At 40.0% G+C, this 24,170-nt stretch overlaps 2 protein-coding genes across 4 annotated transcripts in view; both read right to left on the reverse strand.

The window, feature by feature from the left end:
- Positions 1 to 861: 861 nt before the first annotated feature.
- zfand5b (zinc finger, AN1-type domain 5b) lies at positions 862 to 10,493 on the reverse strand. Of its 2 annotated transcripts, none has more exons than XM_016458891.1 (5): positions 10,369 to 10,493; positions 4,290 to 4,467; positions 3,965 to 4,180; positions 2,408 to 2,536; positions 862 to 2,320 (listed from the first exon to the last, which is right to left on the reverse strand). In XM_016458891.1, the coding sequence occupies exons 2-5, from the start codon at positions 4,444 to 4,446 to the stop codon at positions 2,172 to 2,174; spliced, it is 651 nt and encodes a 216-aa protein (XP_016314377.1). In that variant the 5' UTR covers positions 4,447 to 4,467; positions 10,369 to 10,493; the 3' UTR covers positions 862 to 2,171. The 2 variants fall into 2 exon arrangements, with proteins under 2 accessions (XP_016314377.1, XP_016314376.1); XM_016458890.1 differs by having other exon boundaries at positions 3,965 to 4,183.
- A 1,805-nt stretch (positions 10,494 to 12,298) lies between these two features.
- LOC107667260 (protein LAP2-like) overlaps positions 12,299 to 24,170 on the reverse strand; it is a 100,088-nt gene continuing 88,216 nt past the window's right edge. The window contains exons 21-27 of one of the 2 annotated variants that reach the window (XM_016458885.1): positions 21,480 to 22,941; positions 18,956 to 19,054; positions 17,752 to 17,808; positions 16,366 to 16,539; positions 15,973 to 16,065; positions 14,938 to 15,012; positions 12,299 to 14,833 (exon numbers count right to left, since the gene is read on the reverse strand). In XM_016458885.1, the coding sequence (XP_016314371.1) occupies positions 14,726 to 14,833; positions 14,938 to 15,012; positions 15,973 to 16,065; positions 16,366 to 16,539; positions 17,752 to 17,808; positions 18,956 to 19,054; positions 21,480 to 22,941 (2,068 nt within the window). In that variant the 3' untranslated portion in view covers positions 12,299 to 14,725. The remainder of the gene's footprint in view (positions 14,834 to 14,937; positions 15,013 to 15,972; positions 16,066 to 16,365; positions 16,540 to 17,751; positions 17,809 to 18,955; positions 19,055 to 21,479; positions 22,942 to 24,170) is intronic. The other variant, XM_016458886.1, reaches the window with a different exon arrangement.

Consider the following 24,170-nt stretch of genomic DNA (forward strand, 5'->3'; position numbering starts at 1 on the left):
CGCTTCGTCATGCCTGGAGCTGATCTGTGCTGGTTGCTGAGGAAATACATCAACTTCACGCTGTGGATCGCTAGATCGGCTTTCACCGTGGACAGAGTCTAGCCCGGGGTTGTCACATGTGGTTGCTGCAAGCCCACCGCCTCTGCTCACTCTAGGCCGCCGTGTGTGACGCTGTGTTTCGTTGTGAAAGCGAAACTACTTTGTTTGGCCTTCCTCATTACACCAAATACACAAAATAATGTTCTTTTTAGCAACATCATATGACCCCTTTAAGGAAATGATTAGTTAAACTCTAGTAAGAGTTAATTAATCGAAGCTTGTATGATGCGGCTCTCTGGTGGCCAAAAAATGTATAGCGCCGACCAAACTATCATACAGCCTCTGGTTTCACATCCGGCCCTGAAACATTTTAAATTCATTGTACTGATTAAATCGTTCGGGTGTATTGGCGGGAAAATGAAAATTCCTTATCTCTTGTAAGCTTGCCACAATCCTACTATTATTGAAAAGACGAGTGTTGCCGTCATTTCTGAATTAAAGCAGTCACGTAGTTCTCGTGATCGTATCAGGTTGCCAAATCCCCACAGGTTTGGGCTACTTTTGTTGCCACAGGTTAATTTTTTACCAAATTATATTTGTATTGAAATACATAATCTGACAAAATAATTCTTCCTGACCATTTAGCAATTGTATCTTTTGTATTATAATTTCAGTAGTTTTGAAGGGGAAAACATCTGGCAACCCTGTGACACACTGCTAATTCACCCGTTTTTAAATTAGTCTTTACATTTATTTTGCAGAAATAAATCTTATCCACAGAACGGACATCTTTATAACACCATGACAACAGGACCGTACACATTTTAATGATATCTCTGTACATAATTTTATTTACATGATACAATTTCGCAGTAATGGTGGGTAACAAGATTATATGCGCAATACATAAAATAAATAAAGCTAGTTTGTACAAACTTGCATAGCTAAAAATCAAATCGGAACAGATGGTTAGTTTTACTGTGTAAACTCACAAAGCTCTAAAATAAAACCGCGCTGTGCAGCTAGACCTAAAAAAAAAAAAACAAGAAACGGACTGAGCCTCAAATGAACACAACGGCGACTAACTCATACTCACAACACTTGAGCAGGCGCAACGGGCTGATTACAGGACACTAAACGATACCATTATTTCTTACCAGCATTTAACACTCAATACCCACTAAAAAGATCAATCACACGAGAAAGGTGAATTAGAAAGTAAAAAGACAGGAAAAAAAAAATAAAAAATTTGAAATGGATTTCTAGTATGCAGTCAACTGTAAAATACTCATTTGACCAACCATGCAAAACACCCACTTTAAACCCAACAAGCCCATAAATCAAATTGGTGTCACATTACAACAATGAAATTAAAAATATATTTTATTCACTTAAATGGGGAAGAATGAATAAATGGTTTTGTGTTGCCACGTCCAACCTCATCTGAACTTGACAGGGTATCATGGATGCAGTTGCTCAAAATTGATCATGAAGCATTCTGGTCTGGCTGCATTAAACCATCCCAATTGGATTACATATTTTTCACAAAGTCAGTCAATGGTTTAAAAATCATTTTTAACAGTCGAATGACAGGGAAACCCCAGCATCACTCCAACAGCTGGATAACTGCCACTGGCTGATGCTCGAGCAGAAAGATGGCTGATAAATGTCGTAAAGGCTGACTCGAGAATGGCAGGGCCAAACGTTCGACCCGGAGGAAACAGAAGAGCGTCCATCTGCTACATGAGCTAGCCATGCACTGCTGCTCTGACGGCGCTCGGGTCAGAGCCGTAACAGTCTTCAGAGTCCGACCGGGAGACACATCACAGAGTAAATGAACAACAGCACGTCTTCCACTCAGAAACAGACACGTTAGGCAAATGTCTCTGGCTTCACACCTTTTATAGGCATTCTTTTTTTTCCCCCATTTGTTTTAACTTGAAGCTCATATACCAACAACAGAAAGCAAAAGAAAGATGGAAACGAAGTGATCACTCATGCATTGGCTTAGAAACAAGATTCTTTCTTTCCCATACTGTAATTAAAAAAAAAACTAGTCTTTCAGATCACAGGTCAAAGTGCAAGTCCTTGTAGCTGATCTCTCGCAAAGTGGAGGTGCGACGGCGAGCACTTTATATTCTCTGAATCTTATCGGCCACCACCACCGGGTTTTCTTTGCGGATCTTGGCCGCAGCCTCCGCCTTGTAGTCGTAAGGGCAGTTGTGCTTGTCCGAGTAGCGATGGAGTCCACAGAAGAGATTCCCACAGCGGCAGTCGAACCCTGACAAACCAGACATCAGCACATCAGAACGTGTGTACGGAGAGACTGCATCTGAGCTGTGTGTGTGAACGTGCTGGCTGTGCCCACCTGTCAGGCCGACCTTCTTGCGGCACATGAAGCATCTGTTCTTCTTGGGTTTGAAGGCGTCGGGTGTTTTGGTCTCTTCAGCTTCAGCTGTGCTCGGAGGAGCGGTGGACGCTGTCGGCTGAGTGACAACTGGAAAAACAGTCACACGAATTAACAGCTCACAAACAACTACAAGCGAAGATCACGGGAAGAGTTTCATTGATACATTGAAGCAAACAGAGTGGATTACTTTGACGAAGAATGAAACATGACATGTAGTAGCATTTTACACAATCTGCAGAACTTTTAAAGAAACACTTAAATTTCAAACAGTGTTTTATAATATATAGTGACCGTATGTGCTCTTTTTCCTGGGTCATGTTCTGGCTGGGATTTCCAAACGGCCTAAAATGTCCTAGTTTTGGCTTTGTTTTCCTATCGACAGTCCTCAGACATTATATGCGTGTATATGTGCATTACTCTTATTCTCTGTAGATCCACCTTCTCACATGCTATTATGTGCAATGCCTGCACGCTGTCGGTCAAACTTCTTTTCACTCTTTACCTTCAGCAAACATGAAACCAATTGAAACAATCCAAAACCCAGACATTTCAGGTAAATTACAAATCCCGTCCAGAACATGTACTTAAAAAAAAAAAAAAAAAGGGTATATACTATATTAATATCTTAAAAATAATAATAATAGCAACTGTCAGGAGTCATGCAGGGGCGCAATGATCAAATGCTTCACTGATCTGACTGAAGTGAAAAATAAATAAAGTATATTAAAATATTTTCCCCATATATATATATATATATATAAATAAAATTAATTTGCTAAAATGACAGAGCACTGAAAATTGCATACTATGATTTCTGCAGTATGTACAGCACCGTGTATAGTACGCAAACATTTTGTATACACTAAATAATTGGATTACTTAAGTGTTTCCCAAAATGTGTAGCTGATGCAATGTGAATATATAAAAAAAAAAAAAAAAGTGTTAGCAACACTTGCTTAACACTTAGCAATGTACCCCACAATGCAATGCAGTCTTCTTGAACTTTCATTTTCATTTTTAACATACGAGTATCAAGTGTTAAAAGATTTTGTAAACATAAAATTTCATGTATGAATTCTCATTTAAGAGAACTACACAGCACACGCTGAATTAGCACACTCATAATGACCTCAACAGTAGTTATTTGTTTTTATTGCCATAAAATAAGGCTGTTAGTTGCAATAACAAGCGTTACAGACACACAGAATAAAATCCAAGTACACCGAAAAATACAGCAGTTACAATTTTACAAGTTTTTTGTTTTTTTAATACATGATAAACAATCTTTTCTGGTGAAATTTTAACTATACAAGTCCCCGAGTATGCAGTATTAGTGTACGCTCAATGCATGTATGCATATGCATCTAAATATATATGTGCGTGTGCGCACATGTAAACCGTTTTAAACTGTGCTCTATTCAAACAAGTTCACTTCCTTGCAGTAAAGTCAGCACTCAATTCTGAACAGTCTTGACTCTTGAGACACTTCCTCAAGTCTGAAACAGAAATACCAACCTGGTTCAGGAAGTTCTACTTTAGGCGAGACCACCTCATCTTCACAGGAAATGCTCATCTCCGTCATCTGTTGTGTAACGGGAAGGGCAGCGGTGGCGGTGGAGCCGCTAGGTGACTCAGCACTAGCGCTAGCAGACGAGGAGTTGTTTAGTGTAGCTTCGATGATCTGGATGGCTGAGGATTCAGAGGTAGGACTACTGGTGACACTGCTGGAAGCTGCTGGAACAGACCAAAGCCCCTCAGTTAATGAGATGCTTGAGGAACAATCAATCTCACCAACACGGCCGACGGCCCGTGAAGATGTTCAAAGAGCGGAAACACATACCCATTGTGCTAATAGGACTGACTCCCCCGTTGTTCTGTCGTGTTAAATGCTCTTTGTAACAGACCGAGCACATGCCACTGGTCCGAGGGTTGCCGTAGAAACCGCAGCCGGTGGCACAGAGCATGGGCACGGGGCTTTGATTGGTCTCCTGGGCCATCTCTCCAAAAGTGAGCGATTCCTGTTGAGAACAAAACACGAGAGTCGTCAGCATAACGTGAAGCGTGAATCAAAGACAGGCTTCATTAACAGGATTTACAGCGATAAAGGTGCAACGTTGCTGCAGATGGAGAATCAGACGTCTGAACGCTTTTCTTGGCATCGGGTTGGCATGAGCCTCATCCTGGCACAGAATCGTCTGATTCAAGCCCATTCCTGGCAACTCACGCCACGGTCATGTGATTGTTTTACAACCAGACTGAGCTGGATGCATGTAGGTCAACCTGTGAGACTTCCTGGAACCTGCGGTTTGTTTCACTGTTAACCAGTAAAAGCCGTCATTAACACATTATATAGAGAGGCTACGTCAGACGAGACAGAACAGTAATGTCAGTACTAAGATCATGACATAAAAACACTCTGCACCCATTAGCAAAAACAGAGTGATTCGCAGCACCAAAAGTTGTCTACAAGCTGTAAACGACCATTATCTGACAAGCACACATTCTTCTGAATAACTCCAATCTAAGATCATAGGCGTGTCTGATAGTTCTGTCGTAATACATAAACTCAAATGTTAAGTTAACACTTTAGTATAGGGAGCAATTCTCACTATTAACTAGTTGTTTATTAGCATGCCTATTATTAACATATTGCTTGTTTATTAGTACTTAGAAAGCACATATTCTGCATCCCCAATCTTACCCAATACATAAACTACCTTACTAATTATTAGGGCTGGGTTTTGACAATTTTCACGATTCGATTCAATTTAGATTTTGGATATCAGGTACAGTACATGCCAAATTTTCAAGGAAAAAAAAAATCAAATAAATCAACTAATGCTGTGAAATATATACGAGTCAGTTGGTACTACATTAACAAATCAATGTTAACCTTCAATATTATAGTAATTACACTTAATGAAGTTTTTAAAATATAAGTTACAATTACATAATATTTCTACTTCAATTCGTTTTTTTTTTTTTTTTTTTTTTTTAAATAAACAATGGTGGCTGTCATAACTTGATGGATTTATTCAAACAAATTAAACATTGAAGAACAGTAACATTTATAATGAATGTTATATGGTGTATATATTTAGCAAAATGCCCCTCTCTACGGTTTATTCTTCTAGCTCACTAATGAGTTTATGGTCACCAAATATGTTTTTCTGAGGTAAATGTGACGTTACGTGACATTGTTTACAAGCTGTTATATTGACGTCTTTGCGTGGCTGAACACTGAGCGATTACATGAGACAGGATACAGATTGTAAAGTTGTACTCTTTCTTTTAACTTGCCTTCGGATGTTTAGTCATGATTATTTTGTGCTGAAACTGGTATTAATGTGGGGGAGATGATCAGTTCACGTGCGCCTCGCACTGCCGCGTCTGTTAAACTGAGGCACTACAGCGATCTGCCACTCCACAAACAGCGCCAAAATGACATTTGTTTGAATACTGCAATACAATGGACAGAATTTGAAATCGGAGACCGTTTCATATTAAAAGTACCCAAGCACAATGCTTATTGCAATATATTGGATGGGAGGTGCCCTTCAGTGTTCTGTCCATTAACTGAAAACAGGCTACACTAATCGATTCTTGGGATTTAAGAATTTATATCGTTCCGTAAAAATGAGAATAGATTAATATAGAGATATTGATATTTTTTACCCAGCCCTACTAATTATTAATAAACAGCAAATTAGGAATTGGAGGCAAAAGTCGTAGTTAATTAATTGGACTTTAAAATAAAGTGTTGATTAATGTTAATTTAACGTTGTGCATCTTTATTTTGAACGTTTTTAATTATTTAACTGAATGCAAATAAGACTTATTAGGGGTTGACAATCACAGTCCTAGGTTAAATGTTTAACATGTGTGTGCATTCTTGGTTACACATTTTCTGAATTTCTCAGTGTTTAATACTGCTGTGAAAAAGTTTCAAATTAAGTTTTCCATCTCCGCTATCGTTTGGTTTTTAATTTGTCCTACTGCTTCGGTTTCTTTCGTAATCATTACCGACTGTTTACTTTAACAATATGAAATCTCCACGCTGCTGTTGTAATTCCATCCACTAACATTTGACAGTCGACGTACAGCATGACTTCCCCAAAATATTGTGTCATGCACTGTACTATTTTAAACTATTTTCCTAATGCCTTCAAAATTATGCCGAGGAAAATTTCACAGTAGAGTGTTTGATGTGAACCAAACTATCCCAAACCATGTGAACCTCTTTATGTAATAAAACCAGATAAGAAAGCAAGATTCACAAAGTCTATTTCTAAAATTAATTTCTGCTGAGTGTCAAATGAATTAAGTGATTACAAAGTATTGAAAAACTCAAACGAAATTCAAATTAAACAAACATATTAGGATTGGGCTACAAGACAACATATATTGTAGCTACAACAAAAAGTATCAATCAATAACTATTCTGACAAATTTCTATCACAGTTTTGCACTACATGGATGTAATGTTATTTATATGTTAGAGTGACAAAGAAATAAATAAACCCCATACAGTGACGAGTAGCATTTTATTTTTTACTTTTATTCAATTTCAGTTTTATGTTTATATTAGTGTAGGGCTGTGCAAAAAATTGAATGCGATTTTCATGCGCATCTCGTCAGTAAAGCCCGTAACTATTGAACATCAATTTATTAAAAGTTTAACAAATTAAATGTTTAGGGCCCTATGAAATGTTTTATTTTTTCCAACCTTATGTTACATTTTTAAGTCAAAACATTCATTTAATCTATCGTTCAAGTGATGAATTAATTTTATTTTTTGGAAAATAAAGGTAATTTAATATTACAATTAAAACATTGTAGAAATATTGTAAGATTATTCCTTAAAAATAAGGTTTTAATAATTTTAGTAGTAGCAGCCTATTACGTACAGTCTACTGAACAATAGTAATATATTTCTGCCATAATGTCTTCGAGTTAAACCAAACTTTTATTTTGATGGGTTGCCGTGAATACCTTTACATTTCTGTGTGTATATGACATGAGAATAGTTTTACTCAAATGAAACGATCAAATGCTAATAATAATGACACTAATTTTATATCATTGTAACTAGGGCTGCACGATAAATCGCATGCGATATTTAACGCGCAGATGGGTAACTTACTATTGACATGTTTGAACAGACACATACACACAGAATTATAAGGAGGAGATGCGAAAGACGAATCAACTCTGTCTGAAACACATCTCTCTGTGTGTGTGTGTGTGTGTGTGTGCGCGCGCGAGTGTGCGTGTGAGTGTGAGTGTGCGCTTTGCAGGTGTGCGCTTTGCAGGTGTGCGCTGTGCAGGTGTGTGGCAGAACTGAAGAGACGCTGCGTGAGATGCGGCTTGTGCGCGCACTTCAGGTGTGAGTCAGACAGCAAGACGAGACGGCAAAGAGTTGTTTTCTGCAACTTATTGCACTTAACTCTTTTTAACGTCAAGCAATTCTCTGCTATATGCGTTGAACTAAAACTTTGACCTTTTGCAACGTTTTGATTTAAGTAGCCTATTATTAAAATGATAATGATATCGCACACCCTTGCGATATGCATATTGCCATATTTCGATATATCGTGCAGCCCTAATTTATGTCCTCATGTAGTGAGACGGCAGATGCTAAAATCACCGCAAATAGTCGTTTTGCGGCTTAATATTTACAAACACTAGTGGGAGTGTGCTCACGTGTGTGTGTGTGCGTGCATCGGGGCGGAACGCAGATACAGAGAGCGCGACCATAATGTAGAGACCGAAATGACATGCCGTCGTATAAATAACATAAATAATAAGGCTTTTTAGTTGGTTTAAAAAAATAAAAAAGAACAAGGTATAGACCTGTTCTATCATAAAGGTAACTTTAAATGACTTCTGTTGTGATCTGGTGCTATAGAGAAAATATAATTAAATAAAATTAACTTGACCTTCAAGGGGGGCGGGGGCTGGTTTTATCACCCACTCTTGCTCCATGATCACATTATGAATAACTATGCATTTATGTAAACAGTCAATTATAGTGTAACACTTAATAAAGTTCTCAATAACATTCTAATTTCACTGGCATCATCTACTCGCACACCTGCTAGGCAGATGAAGTGTGACTATACTGCGTGTTGACGGGTCAATGCTGACCAGCAGTGTGAGGTGTAAATGTCTCTGTAGGTGGAACAGCTGGAACATCATGTTCAGCCGGAGACGGATTACAGCAGGAACAGCATCCACATCCAAACGCTCGGAGCAACAGCCGCCGCTTTCCAGCAATAAACCCGAGACCTGTCAGGACTGACATTTCAGCGAGGGGCCGCGTGCTTTCAGGGGCCTCACATCTCGAAGTAAACAAGATTGCAGCAGTTCGCCTCCGCCTTTCAGCGTCAGAGGTTTTCCCCTGAAAAGCCACCACATGGACTGCATCACGTGTGCGTCTGCCTCGCTCTCGCTCACATGGACGGCTGGATTAGTTTTCATCCGTCACAAGGGTGCAATGTGACATGTTGTTCAGAACAGCCTCCCTCCACCAGTGTGTCTCGACTATAAATACCCCGACCATCCTGACCTGCCGCCATTATATCACACACCTCTAGTAGGAGCACCCTCCTCCCTACACATGGCCTCATATTTTGATAAAGCCAAAAATGGCAAAGCTACAACAGAGCTGTCCCCCCCCCATGTGTTTCGGCTATCCGTGTCCATTTAGCCCTGTCTGGATGACAGAAAATACATGGCAGATAGTGCAAAACAAAGACTTGAGTGATAACCAAGTCAAATATTTGAACAAAAGCAAACCACAAAGCTAAAAAGACACCATAAATGGATAGACTTCAGAAAGCAGCTCATTCCTCAAAGCTCACATGCTGTCTCAATGCACCAAGCATTTAAAAGACGCATACAGCTCAGATAAAGTCTAAAAACACACTGTAGCATGTAAACATAGTATATGTGTGATATTCACACAGTGTGTGTTTTTATAGAGCTAGATCAGTGTTTGAGGCCTCATAATGAAATCCACTGAGTCATGCTAACACTAGCATCTCGGCTAACAAACAGACAGTCGTCTATAAAGCGCATAAAACTCCACACAAGCGTCGATGCTGTGAGGGTGAACGAGTGCGGATGGACGCTAATGTAGCGGGTTATCTGCTTTATATCCGAGTCAGGGTGAATGTGCCTGTGTTCTCCTTTGTTTCAGACACTTCCCGTTTGAGCCAAAGCACAACCCTTAATAACGAAGACACAATGATACACAACCAGAATGTCAATTCAGTCAAGATATTGAGGAAAATAAGACGGGGAAGCGTTTTAAAAAGACGTTTATCAGTTCACTTGGTGATAAAGATACACTAACTAGCCGGGGTTTGAGTCTCCTGTATCTTTATCTCAATCAACACACGAACTGAGACGAAATAAAACCGAAAACATCATCACAGGGAGTTAATTACTCGAGTAATGATTATATATAAACGGACTATTAACTTTATCCGAATACACACTCAAATACATGCAGCTAACTGCAACAAACGGACTTGTTTTTCATCTCAGCCATCCTGAAAGACAAAATCGATTTAAATGCGAAACAAACAACGCGTTAATAATAAAACATGCGTGTTTAAACCTAAATCTGAAGTTTTCGTGTCACATTTCAGCTTTTAGTTTGAAAGGAACAGGCTAATTTTACTAGCTAACATGCTAGCATCAGCTAACAACCATATTCGGTTAAACTCCGCAAGTTCACCATTTTAGACTAAGTTAACACATTAAAGGACATTATATCAACGAATAACTTTAATAAAACGTATATTAGGCTTACTACGGAGTCATTTTACCGAAACGAGTCATATTTTCCTATAACCTTAGCATGAGGTTTAAAGCGAAATGTAATGCGAAAAAAAGTGTCTTAAGTTACTTGCCGTATCCGAGTAAAAAGAGAAGCTCCCACAATATAGAGACTTTGTATTACACCCTTGGCGACGGTCCGTGCTGTTAGTCCGCTGGTGTGTGTGTGTTTTTCTGGCTGTTGGTTGTTGGTTTTCTTTAATAGTGGTCGTGACGTCACGGTGATTGACACGTCCGCGGGGCGGGGCTTACTGCGCCAGTCATAACGAGCTTACTGTACAAAACAACCTTCTGCTCTGAAGCATAGTTCTAGAGCTGCGTTTCTTTGTCTTGTTTGTCAGATGCTAGATTTGATTGTTCTCTGCAGTTGTAAATGCGAGTTTGACCTAAATGTGAAGATGTTTTGTGATAAATGGAGGCAGAAAGGTCTAGTCACTACTTGCGTCAAGCCAAATTGCACAATGTTCTAGTGATTTCCAAATCATTTCTGAGAATGGTAATAGTACTGATAAGACAGATCTCCACACCCATACATATTCATCCTGTACACCAGTTACTACAGCCTCCACGGTTATCATAGGCTATTACTGGGGTTTTTCAGTATGGCACTGGTTGCAAAATAAGGTGTTTTAGTAGAATCAGCCGCAAAATGTGTTCAGAAGTTAAGGCTGCATCAAAAGGTCCAGTCTTGTTGAGATCCAAAACGCAAGAAAACAACTTTTAAGTGGACACATTGGTCTGCTGAAGGTTATTTTTACATCAGCAGTGTTTGTATCAGATGTCACCACACAGTGATCTGCTGCTGACCCGGAGAACAGCCCTCTTTGAAGGACATGTTGATTCAATCACAACACATCTTGATCGAGACCATGCAGATGAGAGAGGATAACACTGGCACATTTTGAATACTTGCTGCCTCAAACTGCAGAGTTGCCCAGCTAGATAGCATTTTTGGGCTTTATAGACACATTGAAATGGCAAAGCAATCATGACTGGGGAAGCCTTTGTACTTGGTCTTAAAAAACAAAACAAAAAAACAAGTCGTTATTATGTCACTCCTTCCCTATTAAAGAATTAACATGAAAGTAGATGGGAATAAATTAACATAAAACACAAATTAATGTATAGATTATATAAGTATACATTCATGATTAAGCGGAGAACCCGTTTGATTTGAAATCACTCATATGTTGTCCACAGGAAAACAATGAAATGAGTCTGTTGTTGGATGTCTTTTCATTTCACAACACCCCTGCATCTGTTTTGAAAGCACTCTTGTATTTTGCCCTCTGGTTATATATAGAGCAGGAACCTGATACGAGACAGTCCTCCATGTGAAAGCACAGCGCCACTGCTTTCTGGTCTGGAAGTGATTTCAGTGAAGAAATGAAGCAAATGAAGGTGTCGAAGGCTTGGTTGTATTCTTACCTGTGTGAACACTGAAGGCATTTCCTCTAACTTCAGCAGTGTAGTTGCATTATCAGTAAACCGAGTACTGAGCTACACCTGATAAATGCAACGATTACATTTCTTTACTCATCTAATTTTACTTTGCAGACCCATCTAATGGCACGTCTTTGTTAACACCTATCAGTCTTGATTAATGACTGTGAAATATTGTATGGGTTAGTAACAAAAATCTGCCAAATATAGTGGTGTGAGGAAAACACCCATCTCAAACCTAATAATGCACTCGTATCTGCCAAAAAAATAAGACCAGGTTTATAACTGCAGAACTGAGAGGGGAAAAAATTAGATGGTTTAACCAAATATGATCTTATTTTGTTGTTTATCCAGCATCATTTCAAACCTTTATGACTTTCTTTATTCTGTAGAACACACAAAATATATATTTTAAAGAATTGTTTACTATTTTTGTCTGTTCAATGAATGCCAGTGGGGTCCAATACATCACTGAACCCCACTGACTTTCACTTTATGGACCAAAAAAAAAAAAAACCTATCGACAAAGAACAAACATACACATTGAAAGAGCATTAGTTGATTTATTCTTTCCACAGGACACCATGGAAAGTAAATTTATTTACAAAATCTGGAATGTTGAATAAATGCATACCAATCATCTTAATAGTAGCTGCTTGCGGAGAAACCTTTGACATAGCTATACATTAAAAGGGCTGCTTCTGTGATGCAAATTATTGCTGGTTTTAAAAACGTAATCACTAATGCCATGAACAAATCATAAACCTTTTAAAAAAGTATTTACATTTTGATTAGTAATCTCTAAAGAAAAGGGTACTAAATAAATAAAAGGTGGGACAATTAAAAAAAAAAAAACACCAGTTGTTTTTAGTCACTGTTCGTTATTACATTTTTACAATGTCTTTGCAGACAAAATAAAAAAGTGACAGTCAAGGATTCTACGCTAGACTGATTGGTGACAAAATGGAAGTAACAGTGTCCACAAAAACATCGTGTTGAATGAATCATTCCCAGCTAAATTGGAGGCCGTTGTTTTATCCATTAAATTTGTACTTTAAATAAAAAACTGTGCGATTAATCTCTTTTTTTTTTTAAATAATCAAATGTAGTAAATTAATTTCCAATTCATAAACAATGGTGACTCATTACTTATTTTAACACACTCTGAGGGCAGCGCGTCAATGGTAATTAAAATAGTGCGAAAATTGGTCTGAATTCAACTGCGAATCAATTTAGAATTGAACTCTTTTGAGCTCTCGTAAAAATGCTGACAGTGCTCTTTCACATCAAATTGTGGATGTTACATTATCAGTATGTTAATTCGATTACTTCAATTCATTTAGCGCTCCAGTCTACCGAAGAATACAGCGAAGAACGATCAAAAGGAGGAATTTCATGCAAATAATACAAACAGTACTACAATCGACAGTAGGTCGTTCTCCTCATATGCAGACATGGCAAAAGTCTTTCATGGCCTTTCGACGCGACTACTTCATCAAATACAAACATTACTCTTAACGTTTTACAAAGCCTTTCGAATCTCTTTGCTATTGAAGTCGATGTATCCTCATACAATGGTACGATAATCTTCGTAGGGGTGTTTGGAAACAGCAGTGCAATCGCTAACGTGACGAGACATTCATTCGCACACTGATTTTTCACTTTACGAACTTTTTCTTTTTTTTTTTACAAATAATCTGAAATGCCATTTCCTACGTTTTTGTCTTTAAAAAAATTTAATATAAAATGCTTTTTCAATCAAGAAATACTAAATGGGTTTCGTTATTTATAAAAAGAAAAAAACACAACGGACTGCATCCTGCGAATGGAATAAAGGACTTTCTATTGCTCTTTCGCCCACTGTGTCATATGTCAGCCCAATAAGGCCACTGAATATGCGGCGTGGATCTAAATGAGTATTGCTCGGGGTCGAACCCATGTGTGACAGTTCAGGGTCTATAGCACGTTTCTCAGCCCTGCATCCAAGCCAACGAACAGCAAACGAACGTCCATGACTGCACCACTAGTCAAATGTTAGAATGTTTTCGTAAGAGAATAAAATATTATGCCTACAATCTTCCTCACAGAATAGAAAACCGTTTCCAAAATGAAATAAGAAATAAAAACTCGGATTAGTTGCGTAGGAATCAGTGGCTCTGTTGTAGAAGAAGGAAAGAAGTTGACATGCCAGCAGTTTCATGCCGCCAGTATCCCAATATGCTTTGGTTAAAAACCACTTTCTGTTTCCATGTATGTCTTTTTCTCTTTCGAAATCCTCATGGAAATTCTTCATCGTGTTCCTGTCCAAGTTTCACGTACAGGGAGCATTTCGGCGCATCCTTACTGGTGGCTGAAGTTTGTCTCGCTCCATTAAAGTAGGAAGAGACTCTTATTTCACTGGAGGAACGTTGCAGAAAGTAGATAAAGGCAATTCAAGTTACGAAGACTAGAAGAGTTTATAGCATCGAGCAGAGTTTTTCATCAAAATTTGAGGGATTTGTTCTTCACAATTAGGTGAGAACGGTGACCACCAGGCCTATAGAGTTCACATCCAGTTCGGTTTAGCTCAGCCCAGTTCTACATTCATTACCACAGTTAGCACGTAGCATTGTCTTCTAGCTCTGAATCTCACACAGGTCATAAAAGTGGTTTTAAAAAATCTCTTTAAAATAATAAAAATGAAAAAAAATGAGTGAGTTGTGACAGAGAGCCCTGCCCTCAAACGGTCAGCTACAGCTAATGTCCCACAAGAGCTCTACACCCAGGTGACGACTTAAAAAAAAAAGGAAAACAAAAACTATCTTTACAAAAGCACAGGTATTCGTATGGACTGCACCAACAGACTATCCCACAGTGAAGGCGCATGCTTCTGTCTTCCACTTGATTCAGTGGTTTCACTGACGGTCAACCATCGTCCCGTTAACATCAGTTCAGATTAGCTATATATAGCACTGGCTCCTCTCGGTACAAAAATAAGACGGTGCTCTGTTACGCGGCCATCTCTCGAATGATGATCAGGTCGACAGTGTTGGGGAACGTCTTCAGGAGGGATACTGCATATCCGTGATCGATGTTAACGAAGCTGTATCCGTTTGCCTGGAAGAGGATGTTGATTGAGGTTAGTGAATTACTAAGGTATGGAAAAGACAAAAACGTGAATAGTAAGAGAGGAGTGGAAGAGATGGATGTGTAGAAATTACCTGGATGATCTTGTCCCCAGGCTGAAGGAGTTTTGAAGCAGGTCCCTCTGACTGAACCCTCGTCACAAAGATGCCCTGTTGATCATTAACGATTTAAGAACTGATTATTCATTAGACTAGTTAGACTGCAGTTGAATAAAGGTCTAGTATATACAAGTGTTAGTAGCAGTTTTGGCGTAAACTACAAAAAAAACAACAACAACACTATTGTTAAAAATGTTAAAGGGGTCATATGATGCGATTTCAAGTTTTCCTTTCTCTTTGGAGTGTTACAAGGTAAAATTGGAATGTTTTTGGGAAAAAACTCACATGTTCATCAAGGCTGCATTTACTTGATCAAAAATACCATAAAAACAGTAATACTGTGAAATATTATAACAATTTAAAAACTTCTCTACTTGAATATGTTATAATGTAATTTATTCCTGTGATGTAAAGCTGAATTTTCTGCATTATTACTCCAGTCGTTAGTGTCACGTGATCCTTCAGAAATCATTCTGCTCAAAAAGCATGTCTGATTATTATCAATGTTGAAAACAGTTGTGCTGCCAAATATTTTTGTGGAAACCATGAATTTTTAGGATTCTTTGAGGAGTGAAAAGAACAGTATTTATTTGAAACAAATCCTTTGTAACACTATAAATTTACTGTCATCATAAATCAATTTAATGCATCCTTACTGAATAAAAGTATTAATTTCTCACAAACAAAACAAAAGACAAAAATCTTACAGCACAAACATTTGAATAGCAATATAATAAATATAATTTATTAATTTGGCATAAGCATTTCCTAGGTTGTTGCACACCTAAACGGTTGCTCTTTTGGCCAAGTCAAAATTATATTAGCATTAATTTATATTCATGTCTTTTTAATATTCTGGTCTCCAGACCCTACCAAGGTCTGTTGTTCAGTTTAAGTTCATGGTGTTTTTTTATGGTAGAAAAAGTAGATCAACCAAATGATCCAGACAGACTGAAATTAAAGCTCCAGAAATACCAATTTAACACACAAAAAATAAATAAAATAACTTACGTTGTCATCTGGACGGAAGGGATTCCCATGTCCACCCACTCCTCCTGAAATACTGAAACCCAGCTCAGGATTCTTCTCAATCTTCACATGGAGCTGAAGACAGACACACGTGTCACACTACCCACAATGCTTCAGTTACACATCAGTCAACATGAAGTGGCTACAGGGGTGCCAAAATATATATCTACCTTAGTTAACATTATCCAAATCTAGGTGATGTCAAAGAAATAATGTAATTTCAGAGGCTTTTTAATGACAGATCTCTAAAACAATTTATATTAAATGAAACCAGGAACGAGTATTAAAGCAAACAGGGTTCGTTTAGATTTCATGTTAACATGATGGTCCAGAAATGTATCTGCATGCTGAGATTTCTGTCAGAAATGTGTGCACCTCCTGCTGCAGTGTCTCGTGTGGGACCCGTGGAGGGCCCGGGGGCTGCTGGGACACTTTGAGCATCAGATAGTCGATGAGCTGCTCTCGTGAGGGGTGGCGTGCCATCGGTGGCTGACCACAGCTCATGGGAGATCTCACAGGAGGACACATCTGGCCGTTCATCAAAGGCACCTGACGGGTAAATGCACACCAACACCATCAAGACATGCACTTAGTATTTCTGCTCATTAAATCACCACACATCTGATGATGTTTCATAACTCCAGTGTCAACCAAGGACTATCTGTCTCCTCAAAGACAAAACAACTCACAGGTTTTGGCACAGGCCTGTGGACTAAACAGAGGCTACTTTGAGAGAAACAGCAGGTGTAGATTTATGAGATTTCAGTGATGTGGGACTGTCCTCTTTAACAGAAGAGTCATGAATTTCACTGACAGCAAATAGAAATCAGTAAAAATGCACAAAAAGCTTTATTCAGATTTAACTTTTGTGACATTTTTTTTTTTTATCGCTGAAATTAAATTTAAAGAGACATTAGTAGGCTTTTTCAATAAAAACCAAAGGATGGTCCTTTGTGCTTTGTAAGCATTTCACTACATGTGTCCTGCTACAACGTGACGCATTTTCCAGACACCAGGGGGCAGAAAGTTCCCAGTAAACAATTGACCATGAATCTGATCAGAAGAACAAGAAATCCTTGTTGACAGATGAAGCCTTTAATTCTAATTGGAGCTTTATTTCTAATTGATCCACCTCACTAAAATGTTTGTTTTTTTCCAGAGAGACTAAGAGAGCATTTTTACAAGTTCTGAAAGTCATACACCAAGTACAAACAGCACACAACAAAACTAAATAGCACAAAACTGCACAAATAAAATTTGACCAAGGTCAGTAAATTTATAACATGAACAAAATCAAGATGATCAAGATTTTTTTTCTTATTAAGGTGCAGAGAGACAAAGACAGATAATATGCAAGAAAATATAAATACAAAAATACAAAGTTATTTAAAAAGAAAGTATAAAGCTTGTAAGAAATATTTATATCCAGTTAAATTATAATTGCAATGACAAGATTCATAAATTGTAATTTTGGCCCCCTTTCATGTGTTTATTGCAGTCAGTGGTGAGCACATTTTTAATGTGCTAGAAAGCTCAGCTTTCATTAGAACACGTCTGAGAATTCTTTAAAGCAGTGCTTATTAATTAGAGCTAATTAATCAATGCTAGAGTCAGGCTTCCCCACTGGGTCAGTATCTCATAATTGTGCATTCATAGTGTGTACATGTAGCAACACGTTTAAAAACATCTGAATGTCGTCGCATTCGATAAACCAAGTAACACAGATACAATTCTACGTTTTCAAATACAAAAAGCACTTACTTTTCTCAGAGTGTCGATATGGTAGCCCTGTTGTCCTTGAGGACTGAAGACATCGTCCTGCAGGGAAACAGCACAAAATGTCTCAACAAGCTAAGGAAAAAGGTGTACCGTATTTGATGACGCTTATTTAGCCATTATGGGTTGTATTTTGAGTACTTCTAGCTACAGTGGACGACTACAGCATTAAAACATACAGCTACATAAGAATTAGATTAGATTAAAAACATTCCGGAGTGAAACCGAAGGTGAAACAATGAGCACATGCATTTTCTAATAAAGAATCTGTCTGGAAACAGGCTGGACGTCACTTGTGATTGGGCCCGGGAACTGCAGCCATTTCCCATAAATGCGGAATTCCCAATATATTTCATAAGCTTGAGAAGATTAATGTTCCAGTTCTTTGTCATTTCAACCAACAGGAAGGTTTACTTTTAGTTCTCTAATCAGCTAGGTGAATCAGCTATCAGAGTCAATATTACAAAAATTTAGTCATATTTCATAAAATATTTGCATACAATTTTCCATAACAGATTTCATGAGCCTTTCAGCTAAAAGTGCAGATTGTGCTTTCAAGCACACAAACAGAATGAAAGAGTGTTTGTTTCCAGGACTTTAGTGTATATGGTTTAGTGGCTAGGAATGTTCTTAATCTCCTATTACTTAGACAACCCAAAGAAACAGAGCAATTGTGCAAACCAGCCGACACTGGATATAAGCTGAGAAGGGTGCATTTGGGGTGGGGGTCTTGAGCTCCACAAGGGCCATTCTGTTCAATGCTTGCTGCTTAGAGACCATTTGTTGACTATTCAAGAGCCAGTTTTTGCAGAACTGTATGGAAAAGAGCAGCTTGGACATTCTGCTGAACATCTTATTTTGTATATCATGACAGAAAGTTAGTTGTACGGGTTTGGAACAACATAAGAATTACAAATCAGATGTCTCCCTTATCTGACCCATTTGTTTTCAGGTCAAGGTTTGTTTGTTTGAGTAACATGTACTGTTTGTGTGCCTCCAAGAACAGGGTTGGGAAACACCCAACATATTCAGCTTGTACAGATAATGTTAAGTAACAAATGCATCTCAGTTTGCTGGGAATACACAGATTAAACAGCAAGCAGAGAGGATGACCCTTTGGGAACTGAGAGAGACTCCACTGTGCCTCTGGAAGTTTGGGGAGGTGAGGTCTCAGTGGGGCGATACTCACGCTGGGCCCATGAGCTCCAATCTGCCATCCGTCTAGAGCGCTAAAGGCCAGAGAGCTCTGACTGCCAATGAGAGTGGCCAAAGACCGAGAGAGAGCGCTCTGAACACATGACGACATGCACACAAACACACATGCATTTAATGATGACATATGTGAGCATGCAGTAACCATGAGTACACTTTGAGACATGCAAGGGTTAGAGGAGGTTAATGTGTTAATGTCCACATAAAAACGTGCAGAAAAATACTGTGTAAAGAGCATTTTTATGAGGAGAGAAAATAAATGATACCATATACATGCAGTTAATGCTGGAGCGTGTTATTTCAGAGGTGAGGTCCAGAAACTAGATTGTGAGTGCCCATGCAAAACTTGCCACTATGATGCCAAGAGGTTGTGAGTGGTTGCCAGGTTGTTGCTCTGTGTTTGCTAAGGTGGTCTAACCCTGTGTCCGAATATGCCTACTTTTCTACTATATATTAGGCGAAAACAGTTAGTCAAAAGAGCAATATGTTCCAAATTCACAGTATTTATAAAACAGTAGGCAAAAAGTACCAAGATGACCTATTACGTACAGAAAATCTTTTTTTTAGTCATGAAGTTAATTCCTTATCAACTATAGTACCTACTCTGACAGTATGTGATTTTGGCCACACCTTGAGTGCTTTTTATCACCCTACTATGTTGCTGCTTGCTAGCCCAAATTAAAAAAGCCCATCCTCAAATCATAATGGGGTAGCCAAAGACCCTGCTCCAACACACCTGCCTGTTTCTTAAGTAATCCTGAACACCTTGATTAGTTGGTTCAGATGTGTTTGATTAAGGCTGAAGCTAAACTCTACTGCTGCACTATGACATTCTGAACCCTAGATTTGGTTTGGGTGTCTTCGTCAGTGTAAATCTAATCCAGGGGAGTCCAATCCTGCTCCTGGAGGGCCACTGTCCTGCAGAGTTTAGCTCCAACACCTGTTTTTAGCACTTCAAAGGACCTTGATTAGCTGGATCAGGTGCGTTTAATTAAGGCTGGAGCTAAACTCTGCAGGACAGTGGCCTCCAGGAACAGGTTTGGACACCCCAGGTCTAAGTTATATAATCCCACTAGACCACGGGTCTCCAAACTCAGTCCTGGAGGGCCGGTGTCCTGCAGAGTTTAGCTCCAACCCTAATTAAACACACCTGAAACAGCTAATCAAGGTCTTACTAGGCATGCTAGAAACGTCCAGGCAGGTGTGTTGAGGAAAGTTGGAGCTAAACTCTGCAGGACACCAGCCCTCCAGGACCAAGTTTGGAGACCCCTGCACTAAACCAGTAATGGGCAACTTTGGTCTGGCACAGTTTAGCTCTATCCCAAATAAAACATACCTGGCCTGTACATTTTCAAGCAATCCTGAAGACATGGGATGGATTTTTTCAGGTGTATATGATTAGGGATGAAGCTAAACTCTACAGCAGGGGTGCCCAACCCTGCTCCTGGCGATCGACTGTCCTGCAAAGTTTAGCTCCAACTCTAATCAAAGACACCTGCCTTTAATTTTTAAGTGATCCTGAAGACCCTAATTAGTTGCTTCAGGTGTGTTTGATTAGGGTTGGAGCTGAACTTTGCAGGACAGTCGATCGCCAGGAGCAGGGTTGGGCACCCCTGCTCTACAGGATAGTGGCCCTCCAGGACCGGAGTTGAGTTCAATCGATTTCAAAAGTAGTAGCACACCTTTCCTCAACAAGCTGCATACTTGGAAGTATCATTCATGTCTAGTGCAGATAGTACAGGACGAAGTTTAATACTCAAAGTTATGGATTTGAACAAACCCCTAACTCCAGGGGCCAGTTGTTTAAAAGTAATCTGATCGGATTTTGGCCATCAGATTGGATCAAATCTTGAAAATGGGTTGTTCAAAAGAAAAAGAAAAAAAAGGATTCTGAATTTGGATTAGATCACAAACTCCAATCTTGGTTTTGATCTAGATTAAATTCTCAGTTTGTGTTGTTCAAAACGTTTTAGTAAGATTGGGATACTTCTGATCCAAAAAACTGGATTAATCTGACCCCAGCAGAAGGGTGTATGTAATAAAAGTTTAAAACTGGTCCAAAAAATACAACATTTGTAAGATGTATTATATTCCCAAACAGCTGTCAATATCAAACAAAAATATTATATTTAATTTAAAGTTTTTTTTTTAAATCACTGATTGTTAACTACATTGGCACAAACCTCAGAGATGGACCAGCAAGAAGTAGTTATTTGTGTAAACGCAATGCAACCATTTTCCATCACCATGTCCCTTTAGGGGCTCCATAGAGCACTAGTAATCCAGATTTGGAAATCTGAAAAAAGTGTGTATCTGGATCAGGGTGATTCAATCCAATTTTGCTTTGAAAAACCGGCACAAAAGTAACATGGGTTACCTGATCCTGGATAGCAAAACATGGGATTTCAAATTCAAATAATTCTGATCCAGATTAAACTTTTTGAACAACTGGCCCCAGCTATGCTTGTCTTCGCATACACTATTTGTAAGAACGACCATACCTTCTCCATCTTCTTGGCTTCGATGTGTCTCATGACCTGGTCCCTCCAGTCTGCTGGAACCCTGCCGCCTCCGCTGACTGGCCCATCCAGCAACGAGTGCTCTGACTTCACCCTCATGCTGGGTCTCTTGCTGGGGCTGGCGTGCTGGTAGTTGAAGTCGCTGACGGACATGGTCCTCTCTGGAAGCTCGTGAGGTGGGGGCCGGGCACTCTGCGGCTGGGGAGCGTTGGGTCCGTCCATGCTGTACGTGCGGGCAGACAAGGGTCTGTGGAGCGCCTGGCTCATCTGCAGAGGCCCACGGCCTGCTGCATGAATGTCCCGGTAGGTCATGTACTCTCCTTCCATTCCTGGCATGCGACGTGGGTCCGGCATGCACATGGGACTGCCAGAGGACCCGCTACCTTGTCTCTGCAAGGCGCCACGCTGGCCAACAGATGGCAGCATCCTTTCCTTGGCCCACATGTCCGGGGTCTTGGGCGGGCCACGTTGTTGGGGCTGGGGATATGGGGGGGCGTTGTTGCGGTTGGAGTAGTTGGTGTTGGCGAGGGAGTGCTGCGGTGGGAGGTAGGGCTGCTCAGGAGGTACGGGGGTACGTTGGCTCCACAAGCTGTCTTTGGGCACAGTGCTACTGGCGTACTGGATGTTGTACTGCGGAGGGGGGCCAGTGGGGTAGCGGGCACTGCTAATCGGAGGTTTGGAGCTGGACAAGAGGTCAGAGGATGACGCAGAGGAACCAGGGTAGATCTGCAATGGCTGGTCGTTTAGCAAAGAGGCGGATTTGGAGCGGACGATGCTCTGGCCTTGAGCGCCGCTTATAGACGTTCTGGCTGCACATGCCACTTCATACGGGGGGCTTTCTCCCTCGATGGAGTATAGCTTCATTCCTTCAGCGTCCATGTTGGCAATGCTCTGAGATTTCACTACTGGGGCCGGTGGACATTTCTTCTCTGGCGAGAGTTCCTCTGTGCTACGAGAAAGACTCATGTCACTTAAAGCCGTTACACCTGTGGAGACGGTCCTCGTCGACTCATACCGCAAGGGAACTTGATCCGTTCGTCCATTAAAATTCTCCCCAGACTGGGTTTTCTGAATCCGATTGCCATTCTCAAGACTCTCGAGTGACACCATGGCATTGTTGTTGATTGACACGGACTCCTTGGCTGAGGGACTTTTGATCCTTTCCAGGTCCTCATACAACACCATGTTGTCAGGTGGGAATTTGGCCACGTTCATGTTGATTTGATCCCACTTGCTGTACTGTTCTGCCACGCCGTTGTTTATGCCCTTTTCAATGAGGGCAAGCCTCTCCTCCATAGAGAGACTGTAGTCGGCCATCTGGTCTGACTTGCTTTCATAGCTCTGCTGGTTCTTCAGGATGGTCTGTAGGGACGTCTCAGAGCCATTACAGTTTTGGAGTAGAGGGGTCATCTGCTTCAGCTGGTTGAGGTTTTCATCCTCTTGTCTGAGTTTGAGGGAATCAAATCAAGTTAGAGAAAGACTCCAGCAAAATCTGTCAGACATTAATTTTGTCAGCCATGTTTAATTTAGTCTTTTAAATTATTTTTAGTCCTGTGTCAAATATACATTTTAGTTATCATCATATTTAGTCAACCTTGTCCTGTTTTTTGTTTAGTCAAGTTTTAGTTGACTAGGGCCTGGTTTCACAGACAGGGCTTAGACTAAGCCAGGACTAGGCAATAGTTCATAGAAAAAACTGATGTGCATTTTAAGACAAAACAGAGGCACTGATATATTTTAAGATCAGTCAGTGCAAGTTTCTTTCAGTTAAAACAGCTCAAACGTCCACTTTAGTCTGGGACTAGGCTTACAGTGGGTACGGAAAGTATTCAGACCCCCTTCAATTTTTCACTCTTTGTTATATTGCAGCCATTTGCTAAAATCATTTAAGTAATTTTTTTTTCCTCATTAATGTACACACAGCACCCCATATTGACAGAAAAACACAGAATCGTTGACATTTTTGCAGATTTATTAAAAAAGAAAAACTGAAATATCACATGGTCCTAAGTATTCAGACCCTTTGCTGTGACACTCATATATTTAACTCAGGTGCTGTCAAAGGAACTGCCTGAAGAGCTCAGAGACAGAATTGTGGCAAGGCACAGATCTGTCCAAGGTTAGAAAAAAATTTCTGCTGCACTTAAGGTTCCTAAGAGCACAGTGGCCTCCATAATCCTTAAATGGAAGACGTTTGGGACGACCAGAACCCTTCCTAGAGCTGGCCGTCCGGCCAAACTGAGCTATCGGGGGAGAAGAGCCTTGGTGAGAGAGGTAAAGAAGAACCCAAAGATCACTGTGGCTGAGCTCCAGAGATGCAGTCGGGAGATGGGAGAAAGTCGTAGAAAGTCAACCATCACTGCAGCCCTCCACCAGTCGGGGCTTTATGGCAGAGTGGCCCGACGGAAGCCTCTCCTCAGTGCAAGACACATGAAAGACGGCATGGAGTTTGCTAAAAAACACCAGAAGGACTCCAAGATGGTGAGAAATAAAATTCTCTGGTCTGATGAGACCAAGACAGAACTTTTTGGCCTTAATTCTAAGCGATATGTGTGGAGAAAACCAGGCACTGCGCATCACCTGTCCAATACAGTCCCAACAGAGAAGCATGGTGGTGGCAGCATCATGCTGTAGGGGTGTTTTTCAGCTGCAGGGACAGGACGACTGGTTGCA

Source organism: Sinocyclocheilus anshuiensis, unplaced genomic scaffold (assembly GCF_001515605.1).
Source record: "Sinocyclocheilus anshuiensis isolate Anshui unplaced genomic scaffold, SAMN03320099.WGS_v1.1 scaffold952, whole genome shotgun sequence".
Classification (NCBI taxonomy): domain Eukaryota; kingdom Metazoa; phylum Chordata; class Actinopteri; order Cypriniformes; family Cyprinidae; genus Sinocyclocheilus; species Sinocyclocheilus anshuiensis.